Genomic DNA, 18,429 nt, shown 5'->3' with positions numbered 1-18,429 from the left:
GAGACATTTAAGGCTTTTCCAGGATGGTAATTGTATTGCCAGGTCCAGGAGGAAGGTGCTTGGGAATGGTTTATTGGAGGGCTCATCTCTAGGGAGGTATATACAGGATCCATAGAAATAACCAAGTATCATTAAATAATGGAATAGTTTGTATTGGAAGAAACCTTTAAAGGTTGTCTAGTCCAATCCCCCAAGAAGACTTTGATGTAAGTGAAAAAGCTCTGTGTATGTCATAATGGCTACAAAAAAATACCCCAAACAACTATAGGAAAAAGGGGAACATGGCACATCAGCAAAATGATGAAGGCAAAGCTCAAATACGCTGCATACCCCAAACCTAAATAGCTCAAGAAGAGGAGCACTGTCTGCTGTGGTGCAGAGGGATTTAAAGAGCTGTTCTGCAGGGGCCGGTCCCCGGAATTAAATCCCACTAATCCAAGGGCAGAGCTTTAAGATGCCAGCTTCTGGGTTACACTGGAGTACAGTCTGTACTGAGACAGTTCAGTGTGAGGCAGACTTGGACCCCAGCAAGATCCTCAAGGAACTAAGGGCTTGGGAGGTTACCACCCAAGCTGTGAAACCCTCAGGAGAGAAATGGACCTCACCAAAAGGGACACAACAAGCTTTTGACAAGGCACAGAGGATCCCAGAGCGCCCACCCAGCTGGAATGGCCTGTGAACACAAGAATTTGAAGGAGGCAGGCACCAAAGCAGGGGAAGCTGACCATGCATTGCCTATCCTCATGGTGGTACCCCCATCCAAGGACAGCCACTGACTCTGGAGAGAGCCTGCTCTGCTGTGGGTGGCTCCTTGTGGAGGTCTCCCTCCATCAGGCAGAGGAGCTGGGGTTGCGTTTGCAGCACAGGCTGCACTGCGGTGCTGCGTGTCCCGGTGCCGGAGCATCCAGGATAAAAATACTTCTCCAGGAATGAGCAGGTAAGCCAGAATGAGGGGCCTGCTATTTTTAGAGCACAAACTTGCTGGGATCAGCAAAGTTTTCGAAGCCATGGGGTGAGACTGCAGATGGAGGAGAGCCTGCTATGGCTTTGGTATTTCTATGCTTGGCTGTGAAGGGGGAAACTGTTATTTAAAAAAAGCCCCAAACAACCCTATGGCTCATAGTATTTAACCAAGAATATTTGAAGCACACTTACATACACAAAGGTTTTGACCTGACAGTTATTTAGCAGTTCTTTATCTAAATTCAAATCATAATCCTCCTTTCCCTCATTTTCTGATTATCTGTTTATCCACCTTTCAATTTGTCAGATTTAAGAGACTGAGTTGCCCTTGAAAATTTTTTCCAGAAAGTTTTAAAGTTATATGCACATACATATGTATCTCTAAGTATATGAATATGTGTGTGAGAGTTTTTGTCTTTGTATGGGCTCTGATTCATATTCACAACCCACTGAGGATTTTTGAGGGAAGCTGATGGCCTAGCTGACTTCACCGTTTAATTTTCTTATATAGGTGCTTGTCTGCACGACTTTGAAACTCTTTCTTAGGAACCAGAAGCACAGTGTACCCATAACTTGTACTTACTGCTACAAACAAAGCAGACTCATTCCTCACTGCCTGGTATCACAGTATATTGCAAAACATATTAAAATGTTTATGTAAGTGTGCATTTAAGGGTTATGGCATGTCTGACACTGGCTGGACACTTTTCTGCGTGGTGAGGTGGCTGGTGTGGTGCAAGTCCACGTGTCTGTGTGTGGGTTTGGCTCCCCAAAGACTTGTGCCTTGGGAGCTGCTGTGAAGCTTGGGCTGACTCAGCTGTACCTACACGCACGGAACAGATACATGTGGTGAAAGGCAAACGTAATCTGCTTTCCTTCCAGCATCTGGTAACACTCTGCCTGCTTCCTGAAGAACTTGGTGCAGATCTATCCACTTGTGAAACAATGCCATTTCCCCTGTGGAGTCCTCACAGCTCCTCCTGGGCGCTGTCGAGGCACATCAGAGTGCATCACTTCAACACTGGAAGCTCATTCAAGACATTTTTCCAGGATCTCTGGTGGCTGCTCTTTGGAATAATCCTACTTTGTTCCCCAGCACATTGCTCTGTCTTTAAAATTGGTCTGCTTGGACCCTGGAACTGTGACCCCTTCTTTTCCAAAGCCTTTCCGCATGTGGCTGCCAGGTTAGCTGTGGGACGAATAAGCAGAGATCCTTCACTATCTCTTGGCCACCGGCTGGATTATGTGGTCCTCCAAGAAGAATGTGACACACCTAAAGCTCTGGTTAGATTTGTTGACTTTGGAAAGCTTTCCTCAGCTTTTATAGGCCCTCTAAACCCTGGCTTCTGTGAGGTGGCTGCACATTTAGGGAAAAACTGGAATAAAGCTATCTTTTCCTGGATGTGCATCAATTATAAGTTGGATTCCACCATCCACCATAATGCATTTGCAAGAACTCTGCCCTCTCCAATGCAAATTTTGCTTACAATAATGAAATATTTTAGGTGGGCTCATGTTGGCATCATTGCATCCAATGATGATATTTGGAGGTACACAGCCAAGGAGGCAGCAACTGCACTCAGGAACCATGGGCTACCTGTAGGCATTGTTATATCCGTGCATAAGGGAGAAAAAGGCATTGAAGACACATGGAACAAGGTTAAAGAAGTTAATAACATTAAAAGTAAGTGGTTTGAGTCTCATTCCTTTTTTTATTTTTTTTTCCCTAGGGTAGGACTGCATTGTTACTCAATGGACATACTTTAGAGAATGAAAACTTAAAGTGATTTAAGTCAAGCAGAATTTTATCTCTGATCCTAATGCAGACAGGGCTTCACATAAAAGAATGCTAGGCATTTTGTATGTGATGAATATAGGTCAAAATCATCTACTACAACCTGAAACACTGGGTCCAGCTTGTCTGAAAAAAAAAATTGTAAATGGTTTTCTGTGCCTGGCTTGTGTAAAGAGGAGTTTATAGGAAGGTTTTGTATTTAAGATGATTTGTATTGTGGAATATCAAAAATCAATATCAAAATCAAAAATCTTGCTTTGATGCTGTGTCCTGTATTTCAGATCTCCCCACCAGACATTGGCCCCACGACATTTTGCAAGAAAAGGCACAGACTTTGGGACAACCAGATGTTTAAACACAGCCCAGCTGTGTCTACCTAAAATGTGTATATTTGGAGGTTGGGCACTGCTTACAGCTGCATTGTGTTTGTCAGCTCAGCACACACAGAGGGAAAGCTCAGGTTTTGGTCAATGACAGCAATGACCACAACTGCCCATCTTCACCTGTGCCTCACTCCTGTCAAAGCTTCTCTCCATTCTTTCTTTACAGCTCCAGAAATGGTTAACACCCACAATCTCCTTTATTAGGTGGTACAGACCTCTAGAGGTTGAACAAAACTGGTGTGACTCTCAGCTTCTCCAGCACATAACATCAGAGCCTGACCTGACAGGGTAGCTCAGGCAGCTCTTTTACTGGGGGTGCAAGAGCTATTTCATGTTGAAAACCCCAGGCAGATTACTAACACTCTCCACTGTCCTTGTGTTCCAGTTATTCTCCTGTGCATGCATTCTGTTCTCATCGGAGGGCAGGAACAGGCCGCCTTGCTCACAAAAGCTCTGGAAATGGGACTAGCAGATGGAAGATACATCTTTGTTCCCTATGACACTTTGCTGTACAGTCTGCCTTACCAAAACATCTCATTCAGTGTCTTTGATAATGACAGCAAGCTCCGGGAGGCTTATGATGCTGTGCTGACCATCACTCTGGAGTCTGGAGAAAGGACTTTCTATGATGCATTCAGGGAAGCTAAAGAAAGTGGTGAAATAATCAGGGATTTGGAAGCCACACAGGTAAATAGTCTTTCTCTTGGGCTTTTCTGGGACCTGTCAATAAGAAACATAGCAATAGTTACAGAAAAAGTACAGGGAAGAGTCGATCCAGCCTGCACACTTTCATTTTGAGAAAAAAACCGGGAAATTTGAATGTGGTCTGTACTCATCTGGAAAGGTCACTTTTCCCAGATGTCTGGCAATATAACTCACTTGATTAAACTGTAGGATCATGATGGGAATTCAAGAGAAAGGGGCTATGCCTGAGGCTCTCAGATTTGGTTTGCTGTGTGCTAGCTGCAATGGACTTGAATTAAAAAGGTATCTCTTGAGGTGGATGAGGTCCATGGAGTTTGTAGGGAATCAAAATAAGATATCCATATGACTGAGAATTTGAGGGGATGAGACAGACTAAAGAAATACTGGATGCTTCTACAGGCAAATATTAAGACCATTGCTATTGCATTTTTCTTAGCACTATAGTCAAGGTTATTCTTTGTAAGCATGATCCTCTAAACGTCCCCGGTAGCCTATTAAAAATCAAATCAGTTTTTACCTTGAGAACATTTACAAGAACTGAAGAATCTTACACTGGTGAAGAGATACAGGAGTTAGCTGAGCTATTCTTCAAATCTCCCTATGACATTTTAAAAAATTACAAGTACTTTTAAGGCATAATTTATCAGATCTACTTTAGAAGAAGATGAATCATGCCTTGAAAGCATTAATTTCTTTCCCTTCACTTTAATGAGAGCCCAGGTTCACTGTATTGAGTGTCAGGTACTTCATTTCAGATCTCTACATCTGATCAATTAATCCCACAAATGTCAGATTTGTCTGTGGCTCCCAAGGGCACTCCTCATTTTTCTCACAGGTGTATGGCTGTAATCTCTCTTCACCTACCAGCTGTGAATGACCATGTGATTACAAAAGTCACCATTTGTGTTAAAGCTTCCTAAATCAAGTCTGGCACGGAAGGGAGCAATGCAAACAGAAAAGGCTCTGTTACCCCACAGAACAAGTTTGCTGTGGCTCTGCTGGGGGATTTTGGCATCTTTGGGATAAATAATATTTTGACAGAGAATACCAATCCTTTGGGCATGACACTTTTCCTGTCTTGGTATGGAGCCTCTGACTTCAATCTTCTATTTGTAGAAGATATTTTAGTGAAATGTTTTGAGGCAGGATAAATTTGTGATAAATTTCAGCTGAACATCAAGCTCAGAATCTTGGCTTTTCCCATCATAATGCAATTTTACGTGGTTTTAAAAATATTTTGAAATTGAATTTTGTGAATCCACCGTAAGAAAAGACAGATATTCAAAATCATGCATATATTGGGTCTACCTTCAACCTAAGATTCTTCAAACCCATTGCTCTGTGAGCCTTAATGTTCTGGTGTCTCAGTATTTAAGTTACAGCTTAGCCATGGGGAAAGCATTTTTGCCACCAATCTCGAACAGAAGGTTAGGAGCAGTTTATCCTCAATTTCTCCTGTATTTTAGGTTTCTCCACTCTTTGGAACAATCTATGATGCCATTTACTTCATGGCAATGGCTATGGACAGTGCACGGAGGAAAGGAGTCAGAGCCTCAGGAGCCACCATAGCTGAGCACACAAAAAACTTCAGCTTCCCTGGGTTTAGCCACCAGGTAGAGACAGACAGCTGTGGGAAGGGGCTGGACAACTATGTGGTACTGGACACAGATGGTCATGGGAACCAGCTCTTCCCAACCCACCTGCTGGACATGTCTGCAGGCTCTGTGTTGCCCCTAGGCCGGGCCATCCACTTTCCCAATGAAATTCCACCCAAACCAGACCCCAGCTGTTGGTTTGATCCAGATGTTCTCTGCACTGAAGGTAAGAAAGAAAAGAAAGAACCAAAAAATTGGGTGAACTGACATTGAGTTCATGCTTCTCATTTCTTTCATCTTTTCTCTCACTCCAAGTGGTTTCCCCTTTAAATTAGAACTCCCCAAGCAGAAAAATCTAAATTCAAGGATCTAATATAAAGATGCCCGGTTATCATGCTGTTTGGAATGGGAATCCCGTGCAGAGGTAACACCATTGATCCACAATATTCTCTTATTGCTTGTTAGATCATAGAATAATAGAATCATTATGGTTGGAAAAAACCTCTAGGATCACTGAATCCTAACCTACCACTGCCAATCCCACCACTAAATATCACATCTACACAATTTTTTCAACAATTCCAGAGCCATTAATCCCACTACTCTTCTGGGCCAATAAGGCTGTTACCACTGTTATATGTTGAAGGGTTTTCTGGGTATAACACTCAACACTTGCCAATATTAACAGTAACCATTATATAACAGAGGCTGCACCCAGCACTGTCTCTGTCCTTCTGGGGGACAAGACACTAAGAGGATTTGCCTTGAAGACAGCCTAAGAGAGCTGCACAAGAGCAGACGCCATCAGCATCCTGCCTGTTCACCCCTGCTCCTGTTTTCAGGGAGCAATGAGGAGTGAAGGACCATCAGAGCTCAGCTCATTGAGAAAAAATTGATAATCATTACTTAAAATAATTTGAGTTATTATAGATAACCAAGGTAGTAATCAATCTGGGGGCAGAGATATCTATGCTACTTCCTAGGTTTGAAGGAAGCACTGGGGACTGGGTTTACCTATTGTTTTTAAATTGAGGCAACTATGGTGCAGTCTTAAAGTTCATAGGGAAGCCAAAATCTCAGGGTAGGGTACTCAACCTCCTCTTCATATTTGCTTAAAATACTGAGCATTTACACCTATTGCTCCAGGTTATGTCTTAAACAAATGAAATTAACTATGGAATATTTCATCCAGTAGCTGAGAAAACCATTCTCACTTGGCTTAGCCATAACTGAGCTGACACATAAATCAGTGTCACTCCATGAAAACTGGAGATGTACTGATCTTGTAGCAACTGGCAAGCAATAGAAAAGTATAATACTATCATATATCTAATTTTACACTGCCCCTAGGAACAGTGTAGCAATTTAACATCTCATTGAAGTCTATAGAAAAATCCCACTGATTTTTAGAGAGCTCAGATTTTATGTTCATACCTTTACAAAGGCATAAAGCTCTAGGCATCTGTCAATTAAACAGTAATTTATTATGATTGCTAGAATTTGAGACTGTACTTTATGTCTAGAATTAAATACAAGCCTCACTCTAGCTCTTGTATGAAGTTAGGCTTGGAGGGGTGTTGGATGAGAAGCTGTCAGGCTGCTGTGCTTCCTAACTCCAGGTGCACCAGGAGCAGGGCTGAGCTGGTGTTCCCAGGACACAAACACACACACACACAGACACAGACACACACACACATACACACACACACACACAGAGCCAGTCACTGGCAGAGTAACACATACAGACACATACAGGAGAGTTATTCTTTACAGGCACTGCTGGGACATGGACATCAGAAATGGCCTGGTGCTGCTCTTATGCACCTCATAATAAGGCTCCAAGTTTGGTAGCAGATCTCACAGCCTCAATTTCTTCAGACTCACAAATGCATCCTATGGCAGATGGTCCAAACCTAAATTCCCTCACAGCCATCTCTCAAACCCTTCAGGCTCTGCAGGAGCTGACTCCAGATTTGCAGCTTCTCATGGGTTGCAGCCTCCAGGACTTCCCTTCCCTGTGAGTTAGGTTGATGTTAAGTCTGTAAATGTCATATACAGTCAGAGAGCAGAGTTACTCAGGAAAAAAACGTAGATGGGGTTAGGAAGGTGGGAATGACTGCACTGATCAAATGCCTGGAAAAAATGCACAATATGGCTATATGTGACCAGCATCCCCATCTTCTCAGATACTTGAGCATTCCTGACCCATTCTATCTCTCCCTTTACCCATGTTTGCTCTTTCCCCATAAGATCCTGTGAGAAGTTTCATGTACTCCTGCAGCTCCCTTAAAGCATTCCCTAATGACTTTAACTCAATCCCATAAATTCCCTCAAGCATGCTGTAAGTTTGCTCTTTCCCATAAGCTCATAATTAGCTTACTTTTACTTCTGGTTAGTTGTGAAGTATGGTATGGCTTGGGAGGGACGTTTCAAGGCCATCCATCCATTCCAATCCCACACTAGACCAGGTTGCCTAAAGTCCTGTGGACCCTGATTTTGAACACTGCCATGCATGGGGCAGCCACGGCTTTCATGGGCAGCCTCTTTCTGTGTTTGTGTGAGGGCAATCAGGGCCTGGGGCCCTAGACTGAAGCAGTGAAATTTCAGCTAAAATGCTCTGACTTTTCCTGAAACAAATACCAGTTTTCAAAAATGCCTTCAGCTTTCACTGCAATGCTCTAGGTCTCAGTGCTTGCACATAGGTGCCAGTGTAACATAAGAGTCATGAACCTTTTGTCAACCCAAATTTTTCCATGTTTGTTTGTGTTTATAGATCTATGCATATGAGCAGAATAAATAGAAAAGTTAGAAACCAGAAAACACACAGCAAACAGTTCCCACTGGAATTTAGCTTATGCAGTCATTTCAGCTTCCCTTAGCTCTCTAGTAAACACACTCATCAGCAAAGTATCTGGCTCCAGTACTTTTTGCTGATGGATGTGTTGAGGAGAACATCAACCTTCTGCTGCTCCTCCTCTTCTTCTCTTTTCAACATTAGAAATCTGCAGCAGAGAATGAAAAAGCCCAGATGGGCCAGTGACTCACCCTGGCCGTTGGTTTGGTACCACAAGATAAAGATTTTTTTTCAGCATTTCAATTCTTCAAGAGAAAAGGGCCAAAGGTTAAAAAGTTATGAACTTTGCAGAAGCTTCCTCTAAAACTTCACAATTCCCTGTGGGTCTATTTATTTACTTGAAGAAAAACTATTTTTCCACTGCCCTAAGTCTGGTTTAGAAAAAAAGTGCATGGAAATAAATAATTAGCATAGCTGAAGTCTTATGTATGCCAAGTTAGTAAGTATTTGTGTATTCATAAACAAACAATGCATTAAAATTGTCTTCCAGCATCCTTCTGGCTGAATACTTGACTTTTTAATCCAATGGCCTGATATTGATGTTTTTAATATTATTGCCTAAATCAAAATGATTTTCTAATTCACTGATTCTTTTCCCATCTTTGCACAGGGATTGAGCCTGCTGTCATTTTCTTGGGAGTAATACTGTTATTTGTCCTGGTGTTGTGTGCTGTGGGCCTGGCTTCTCTCATCAGGTATTTGAGTTGGTGCCACTTTTGACTTCTCTGTTAGGCTTGTGCTTTAGCCAGCAGTTTAGACTATGCACACACAGAAAGTCTGATTTTGCCCTTGGCTTTCCAGCCACATTTCTCTTCACATTTTTGGTGTGCTGGCCCTGGCAGCATGCCAGGCATCCACCAAAGGCATTCTATCTCTCCCTTCCTCAGCTGGGCAGGGAGAGAAAATACAACAAAAGGCTCATGGCTCAAGATGGGCTCAGGAGGGGATCGTTCACCAATTACCACAGCAGCCAAAATGGACTTGATGTGGGAAAATTAAATTTATTACCAATCAAATCAGAGTAAGATAATGAGAAATAAAATAAAAGCTTAAAAACACTTTCTTCCCAGGCTTAACTCACTCCCAAATTCTCTACTTCCTCCCCACCAGTGGCACAGGGGCCGGGGAATGGGGGCTGCAGTGAGTTCATCCCACATTACCTCTGCTGCTCCTACCTCCTGAGGGGAAGGGCTTCTCACACCCTTGCCCTGCTCCAGCAGTTTGCTGCTGGATGTTTCTGAAACATTAGGAAGGTTGTTTTCACTTTGGAAGTGCAAAAGATGACACAGAAACCAAATACAGGAATCTGTTATGAGAATATGAAGGTTGAAACCAAGTATTTTTCTTAATTGAGATCATTCTTGCCTGAATTTCTGTCTTTAATATAATCACGTTTCCTATTAAACATGTGAGGCTGACCCTCTGTATTTTCTCCATGCACTAAAAAGAAAGAAAATACCTCTGGAGAGAATTTGAAGCAAATATTTAGGATAGATCTTTATTATCAAGTTGATTCACTCTCTGTTTTGACCTGGGATTCAGCTCTCTGGTCATTCCCATTATATATGTATTGGTCTGGGCATGAGATCTTAGGAGTACAGGCAGTAGTGTTCTGGGGAAGGCATAATTTCCCATAATTGCATGTCACATCTGTGTCCCAACTCCATATCCAAGGTAGAAAAGTGCCAGAATGGATTGGTTGGTCCAGGAGCTATGGATTGCTCTTGGCAAGGTCACTATAGCCCCTGGAGTAGTTTGTCTCTAATTATTGATGTCCTCATGACCAAACTTAGAGTGAAAATAGACTGAAATCAAAAGGCACATTTACTGAGCAGCAATTACTTCAGCAGAGCAGAGTTCCTAGATTGTTCCCTCCAGCTTTGCCTCTCAAATAATTCCGAGACATGTTTTGTCTCCACTCCTGAATCTCCCTCCGAACCCAGATATAAGGGCCACCCAGCAAGGAATGCCCCAAACAGCTCCCCCACTTTCACAGCTGCTTCTGATAGAGCTGCAGACACTGACAAGGTCACCTCCACCCACCCACTCTGTGAAACCCTGCTCTGCTTGCTGGCCACCAGCCTCTACAATTAAGTAAATAAATGACAATCTTTCTGCCTACTCTGTTTGTAAGATCTTCCACCAGCACCAGGCTGTGCTTGGGAAGGCTTGGTCATGAGAAAAGATGTATGGCCATCTGCAAGGGAAGAAAAATTCCAGCATGACTCAGACAGTGATTTATATTAGGAAGGGGCATGTCTGGAACTAAATTTAAACCACAGCATGGTCTGAGTTGAAATGTGGAAGCTCTGGTCTTAGCTCTGTCAGGGATCTGCTGCATGACCTTAAATGAGTCACTCCACTCTCTCTGCTTAGCTTTTGGCAGAAGGATGCTTTCCTCCCTGATTAGGGAGAGGATGTGATTTATCAAGCAAGGTTTTTCAGATGGCCTTGTGAAAGGTACATAAATTATTATTTTTTTCATGAAGATGAGTTGGGTGGCTTGGGACAGTGTGTTTAGAGAAATATCATCCCAAGTAAAGCCTGTGGTTATGTGGCCAAGGCTTCCTCTCAGCTTCAAAAAGCTGCCCATGCTCTTCTAAAATGTCCAGAATGATACATGGAGAGGAAAAGTGAATTGTGGTGACTTGGGGCTGTTTTATGTGGTGGTGTCCTTCTACAGTAACATCAACAAAAATCACCTATTGTCCACCTCATCAGGGAAACAGGAGATCAGTCATCTGCTGTAGTGTTAACAAAATTCCTTAAGCAAAAGTGACACTGAGGGCAACAGGGGAGCTTTCCCTTCCTTTTCTGCTCCTGGCTGAGGCATTGTTGACTGTCTAAAAGATACTGCTGCTTTGTGCTCAATGTTAGACCCTGATGTCCATTGAAACAATGGGATCAAAATGATGAGGTGTGATGTCATGTGTGCCATACTGCTCGTCCCTTGCAGCCTTTCCCTCTGTATGAATCTGTGACCATTACAAGGGCATATCTTGCTCTGTGCTTCAAAATGCACCGTGCTACAATATAGACACTCAGACAGTATGTTTAGACAGTAACTTGTGTCCAGGCAGCTCTTATAAATTAACTACACTTCAGCTTCAGTCCTTAAGAAAGGCTGGTGTGCCTAAATGTGGTTTGCTCATGACCAGACCAACTGGACTAATAAAACTTGTCTTTGTCTCCTAATGGAGAATGATTTGGGATATGACAAATAAAAGCAAAGCAAAACAAAATATGGCTTACATACACATCCAATTAATATTAGTAAGCAGGTTAAATCCAGTTGTCTATCTGCAATAAGACAGATGATATTTGAGATGATATCTTTTGTTGCTATCCATGTTGACGACTTGGCGTTTAAGTCCAAGGCAAGGCATGGTGATTTGTCCACTGCTTTCACCAACGTCCTTCCCCACTCCCACACCATTTTAGACCTCAAAGATCATGTCATTCCAACCACTCTGCCATGGGCAAGACACCTTCAGCTACACCGGGCTGCTCAGAGCCCCATTCAACCTGGCTTTGAATGCTTCCATGGGTGGGCCTGGCACAGCTTCTCTGGGTAACCTCTGCACCTTCACAGAAAATAATTGCTTCCTAATATATTATGTAAACCTGCAGTCTTTCAGCTGGAAACCACTCCCCCTTGTCCTGTCACTCCATGTCCCTGTCAAAAGTCCCTCTCTAGCTCTCTTGTAGCCCCTCTCCTTAGGCACTGGAAGGTGCTCTACAGAATCCCCAAGGCCTTCTCTTCTGCAGGCTGAACAGTCCCAGCTGTCTCAGCTGTCTCCATAACAGAGGTGCTCCAGTCCCCTGATCATCTTCATGGCCTTCTCCGGACCTGCTCCAACTGGTCCATGACCTTCATAAGTCAGGGATCCAGAGCTGGATGCAGCACTGCAGGCAGGGTCCAGTGGTGCAGGGAAGCCAGGTGTGGGGAATTCAGAGGAGGTGTAAACTGGCTACCTACCTGTAGAGGATTGACTCTGGCTGGATGCCAGGTGCCCACTCATTTCTCTATTACTCCCTTTCCCACTGGGACAGGGGAGAGAATAAGATGTAGAATGACCAGCAGGGTAAGACAAGGCAGTTTTATTATAGTAAAAAAAAAGAAACAAGTGGAGATCAGCATGTGTGAGAGCTGAAGAAGAAGCAGATCAGTCTCTACTTCCCATAGGCAGCAATGTTTGGACACTTCCTGGGCAGCAGAGCTTCAGCACACACAATGGTTCCTTCAGAAGGCAAACACTGAAAACTCATGAATGCCCCCCTTCCTCCTCTCTCCCTTAGCTTAAATATCTAAGCTGATGTCATGTGGTATGGAATATCCCTTTGGCTAATTTGGGTCAGCTGCTCTGGTTGTGTCCCCTCCCAAGATTTTGCCCAGTCCCATTCCCTTTGGTGAGGGGAGGGAATGTCAGAAGGACACTGCTGCTTGGCAGTAGCCAAAACACTGGTCTGGTATCCACACCCATTCAGCTACCAGTGCAAAGCACAGCACTGTAGGGGCTGGGAATGTTACCTTGGTCAGACCCAATGCACTGCCTAAAACTGATAACTGTGACTCTCCAACTCTTGCAGGAAGAGTATCCTGAACAACCAGCTTTTCAGGGGTCCAAACAAGATCATACTGACCTTGGATGACCTCGTCTTCATCAATCCAGAGATGCATAGAAAGGTGAATCCTTCTACTTGTGAAAGGAATCTGGGGCAGCACTCTAGAACAGATTTGCCATGTGGTATTTGCATGCTCTGGAAGCATCATTTCACTTCTTTATGCCATTTTCCCCTGCAAATTAGAAAATTTCCCATATACTGAGTGCTTTTGAGTTTCAGATAAGATGTCAGAGCTTTTATGATGATGTAAAATCATAGCCTTGATTGTGTTTCTTCTGGGTGCCAGGGCTTATTCCTTGTTCTTGAGGTTGGATGGTACAACATAGGGCATGCCCAAAAGGATAAACCATCTTACCTTCTAAAATAAAGTGTCTGCATTCAAATACACTGGGAACCACTCCTGGTCCATTCTGGTTCGTACGCGGAGTGGGTGACCTGCTGGGGACACTCCCATGATTTCCCTACCCAGAATCCATGCTGCAGACAGAGCTGGAGTGGAGATTTACACCCAAAAATGGTAGCTCCCTAGCACCTGCTTTCCTTGCCTTGCAGAGGCTGACCTTGGACAGTCTGACGGATGCAAACAGCATAGCAGCCAAGAACAGAAGCATGATATCCGTAACCCGCTCCGCTTCCTTGAAAAGCACAGTGGCCACCCATGAAACCTCCAACGTGGCTCTGTTTGAGGTAGGTAGGGACCTCATGCAGCCTTCTCCCACTGCTTCTGTTCACCGGACTGCTCCAGGGGGAAAGTGTTTGGCTGCAGTTCTGTAGGTCCCAGGATGGAGATAACTTGAGCAAACCCTAAGTATGAACAAGTTACTCCCAAGCATGGACTTAGCAGTGTTTAAGGCAACTCTGTCCCAACCCTCACCCTGACACTTGGAGTCACGTGGGATGGGAATATTCAACATTCACATGTAACATTGCCAGTCTGGTCCTGTCAGAGAAGTCACCATCTAAGGTGGTGGTGGCACCATAAAGAACCTTTCTTACAAGACAGTCTTTGTTTGGTGACATCTCTGATAAGGAACTTTCTTACAAGACAGGATCCAAATAGAGTAATGGAAGCTCAAATTCCCCTTTGTGGCAATAGGACTGTATGGAGCTTAAGCAGAGGCAATGGCCAAGAAAACTCACCCCATCCATCAGGTTTTTCCTGAAAATGCAGCTTTTTGAAAAAATGGTATGGTAACTTTTCCTGAAGAGGAGAAGAATAAATTTGATCAATCATTAATTCCAGAGAAAAGCTTTTGTTAGAGTTATTTTCCTTTTTAATCAATTTGTTGCTGTTTATCAGATACCAAGAAACCTTCCAGGCTTGAAGTTGTGATCCAGGTGAAGGTCCTGCTTCACCCCTTTTTTGAAGGTTTGCTGTGGATATTCTTATTTGGGTTCAGTATATGAATAACTTAGATGATATTGTTGCCAAGAACATTAAAAATCCCCAGCCATCTTCAAAGTCAAGGACCTGAAATTCAGATTTGGATCCCAATGTTATCAGTTGCTCAGATATTTGCTCTGTCAGTCACCCACCTGTGCTGGGATTAGGGGACTGGAGCTTCTTTCTTAAGAGGAAAGGTTGAGGGAGTTGGGCCTGTTCAGCCTCAAGAAGAGACAGCTGAGAGAGCACCTCCCTAATGTCTGTAAATATCTGCAGGGAGGGTGTCAGGAGGACAGAGCCAGGCTTTTCTCAGTAGACAAGAGGCAGCAACTGGTGCACAGAAAGTTCCACCTGAACATGAAGAAGAACCTTGCTGTGCAGGTGACCAAGCACTGAAACAGATTGTCAGGGACAATATGGAGTCTGCCTCACTGGGGATACTCAAGAATTGCCTGGACACAATCCTGTACCACGTGCTCTAGGATAACCTTTCTTAAGCAGGGAGGTTGGATTATATGGTCCATCTCAGGTTTCTTCCAACCTTAACCATTTTCTGATTCTGTGATTGTGGACAGGGAGACCAAGTGTGGCTGAAAAAATTTGAGACAGGAGCAGTTCACAATCTGAGGCAAAGCTCCACCAGCATCTTAAGGAAGGTAGGAATAGGGCATGATGACATGTGGAGGGAAGGTTTCTCAGGGGGTGGTTTTGGCTTCAGGGTGTGTTTGTTGCCCTTGTCTCATGTCTGTCCATTAAATCATGCATTATGGTTGTCAATGAGTCTTGTCTGGTGAAATGTGGACCATGCTCAACTGCATCTGACAAATTTACCATAGATACAATTTACCATAGATCCACATGCCAGTGAGCAGCTTGTAAAACCCCACCCCAGACCTGCCACTTCCAAGCTGGTGCAATGTTAAATGTTCAATGAATCCTTCAAGTGACCTTGCCTGCAAAGGCAGAGTGGTGTGCCTCATCCCTCCACAGTGTGAGGCACTGGTAGATATTTTCGTGTTATATGGGTTGACAGTGTGACACAGACCCAGTTGTGCATTTCTCTGGAGTTTGCTTGGTGTTTCCACCTAAGATGCCTCTCAGATGCTTAATTTTGGTCTCCGATTTTATTATTACAAATGACAAGAAAGCATATTTGTTTTCTAAATTCAAAGGCATTCGTTGTTGACAGCTATTGCTAACACAGGAGTGGCATTTCTATGCATGTAAAAGCAAAAACATTTATCAGTGCGTGTCTCCAAAGACACCATTGATGGATGACTTTGGACTCTCTAGGTATGGTATTGTTTCCAGTCCAGGGCAAGATCCACATGCTGAACTCAATCTACCTCAGCAAAGCCATTCTGGCCTAGTGAAAGATTCAATACAGTTTGTCTAAACAAAACACAAACTTCTGTTTAGTTTGCTTTTGCTATCTTGCTTTCTTTGTATAATGGGTAGACTAAGGAAAACAAAGCTTGAAAAGAGTGTTGAGTAGCCAAAAATAAGCACCAGAGAGGTTGTTTGTGTCTCCATCTTTCAGTGGAAGGCTGTTTGGGAGTGCAAGTGTGAAAAGGGCATCTAGTGATGCCAAGGAGCTACCAAGCAGGTGTCTGGCTGACCTGGTCTCACTGTGATTTGCTGTCTTGTTTCAGATGAAGGATCTGCGTCATGAAAATGTGAATCTGTTCCTGGGCTTTTTCTCAGACTGTGGCATCTTTGCCATTGTGACAGAGTACTGCTCACGAGGCAGCCTAGAGGACTTGCTGAGAAACGAGGATATGAAACTGGACTGGATGTTTAAGTCCTCTCTTGTGATGGATCTAATTAAAGTAAACTCATTGCTCCTGCTGAGGCGTGATCTGAAGGGGACTTTTATGACTAAGCTATTTCAATCAGAATGTTGGTTTTTTAATAATAACACAGGGAAAACAGATCTGGATGTAATTCTGCCAGTCTCTAAATGAGATTTCTTATCCTTATTTTGTTTCCATCTGAGAGAAGCACCATTAGGGGTAATAGAACTACAACTACACAGCAGGACAAGAGGCTAAAACTACATATCAGGCTGTAACTGATCACCTGGGACAACAGAATTTTGTGACAAATTTATTCTTTGCAAAGGCCCTTTCTTGTCATAAATCAGAAATGCATCCACCATAGAACCAAACAGTATCCATTCCCTACCGCAGGATGGCTGCACATATGGTCCCTTTAGCAGCATTCACACTTCCAATCATGTCCCGTGTTTTTATGTCTTAATGGTGAACTACTAATCTGGTGGATTCCAGAGAGTAGACCACCAGAACCATTCTTGTAGTCTGTGATCTGCCTTCTGAACCTCCTTGAGGGAAATGGGTTCGGCCACTCAGTTCTTCATGGCTTCCTTTGACCTGTTTGGTAACACTTGGGTCCACTTTCTTATCCTTACCTAAAAGCAGAACTTCTGGATGCAGTGAGACATAGGGCTACAGAGGGAGGCATCTGACTCTTCCTGAAGTTGTCAGACCTTTCCAATACTACTTTAGGGCCCAGACAAACCTATTTCATGTACCTAATCCATTTCTAAACTTCTCTCATAGTTTGTTGTTTCGATCATTACTGCATTTGACATAGAGTCAATACTGCATTTGATGCCATCTGAGGTGACAAAGTGGCTTGGTGTCTCTGACTGCTGATGGATAAGATAATTCTTAAGGACCAACCTGGATTTTTTTCTGCGTTTCATAGGGAATCAGATATTTGCATCACCGAGATTTTGCCCATGGACGTCTCAAGTCTCGTAACTGTGTTGTGGATGGCCGGTTTGTCCTGAAGATCACTGACTATGGTTATAATGAGATCTTAGAGGCACAAAAATGCCCCTATATTCAGCCATCCCCAGAAGGTAGGTGTGATGACAAAATATGTTTTTTTAAATATTTGTCCATTGATTTAACAGATGTTTGTCCAAGTACAATTTCAGGCCAGTGGCCACACAAGGATTTTTGTGCTCAATCTCACTGCATCTAATTTCCTCCATACCATGCATTGTTATAAGAAAGGGTAAGCAAAGGTTTTTTCAGACTGCCTGAAAGTGAAGCGCAGAGTGATGTGGTAAAGAAAATATATTTTAGTGTAAGCAATGACAGAACTTCAGCTTCTTGCAGTTGGAGAAGGACTGAATTATTCCTGAAATCTTATCAGTACTGTAGCCAGTAGAATGGCTTCACAGCCTTAGACCCAATCCAATATTTAGAGTTTTATGTTATCCCAAATGAAAAGATACTTCTTCTTGTTAAAATAAGTCATCTAAAAGACAAAATTATGTAGATCTCTTTGAAACAGGTCCTCTACATGCCAATCACCAAAGGCTGCCACATGAGATTCCCACCACTTAAGAACAGCCCTCATGGGACCAGGTTCGGAGACTTGGACAAGATTTCTTTCATGTGGCCATTGCTTTGGGGTTCCTCTGGTATCCCAATTTATTCTTGAAACCTGTTTTCCAATAGTATTTCATGGTTTGATCCCTCTGTCATGGGATTTTATGCTTACACCTTTTCAGTGTCTCAGATAGGGCAGTTGTCAGACAGAAGACTTCTCCTCCCTTACAGAAGATAAACACATTTGCAGTGGCAGAAATGTTCCATATCCCCATTACTCAGAATGCACAGTTACCAGGGTAACAAAATCTCAGTTTGAAGATTCATTTCTTCATGAAGTTGGATATATTTTACAACTGTGTCTTTTGTCCTTTGAACTATTGGATTATAAAGACCGTGCATCAGATTGTCACAAACTGCTTTTACAGAAAATATTTTCATCTAAAAAGAACTACAGAAAATATGTTGCTAATTGTTGCTTTGTAAAAGAGCAACAACTGTAACAAGAGAGTCAAGATTTGGTGCCAATATTTTGTCTCAGGAACATTTTTAATCAAAAAAAATGGTGTTAAAGCTTCTGGCAGTGTTGAGATGACTTCTTATGTTGAAGTTCATGGCTGGTGTTATATGATACATATTGTTGGTGTGGCAGTTTTTAAGAAAACCCATAGAGTAAAACTTGGAATTTTTTTTTTTTTGGTCAGCACAGAAGTTTAGTATTTCTAACATTCCACTAGAAGTAAAAGATTTTATTCAGTAAAT

The 18,429-nt window shown here is 43.0% G+C and overlaps 1 protein-coding gene across 1 annotated transcript in view; it reads left to right on the top strand.

Moving 5' to 3' along the window:
* The first annotated feature begins 1,789 nt into the window (after positions 1-1,789).
* The window catches only part of GUCY2F (guanylate cyclase 2F, retinal), a 40,712-nt gene continuing 24,072 nt past the window's right edge, over positions 1,790-18,429 (top strand). The window contains exons 1-9 of the mRNA XM_026796989.2: positions 1,790-2,647; positions 3,527-3,828; positions 5,313-5,667; positions 8,906-8,990; positions 12,886-12,982; positions 13,474-13,608; positions 14,881-14,961; positions 15,958-16,134; positions 17,033-17,189. Of these exons, the coding sequence (XP_026652790.2) occupies positions 1,909-2,647; positions 3,527-3,828; positions 5,313-5,667; positions 8,906-8,990; positions 12,886-12,982; positions 13,474-13,608; positions 14,881-14,961; positions 15,958-16,134; positions 17,033-17,189 (2,128 nt within the window). The 5' untranslated portion in view covers positions 1,790-1,908. The remainder of the gene's footprint in view (positions 2,648-3,526; positions 3,829-5,312; positions 5,668-8,905; positions 8,991-12,885; positions 12,983-13,473; positions 13,609-14,880; positions 14,962-15,957; positions 16,135-17,032; positions 17,190-18,429) is intronic.

Source organism: Zonotrichia albicollis, chromosome 2 (assembly GCF_047830755.1).
Source record: "Zonotrichia albicollis isolate bZonAlb1 chromosome 2, bZonAlb1.hap1, whole genome shotgun sequence".
Classification (NCBI taxonomy): domain Eukaryota; kingdom Metazoa; phylum Chordata; class Aves; order Passeriformes; family Passerellidae; genus Zonotrichia; species Zonotrichia albicollis.
Note: the sequence above shows the minus strand (reverse complement) of the source record. Positions and strands in the feature narration are given on the sequence as shown.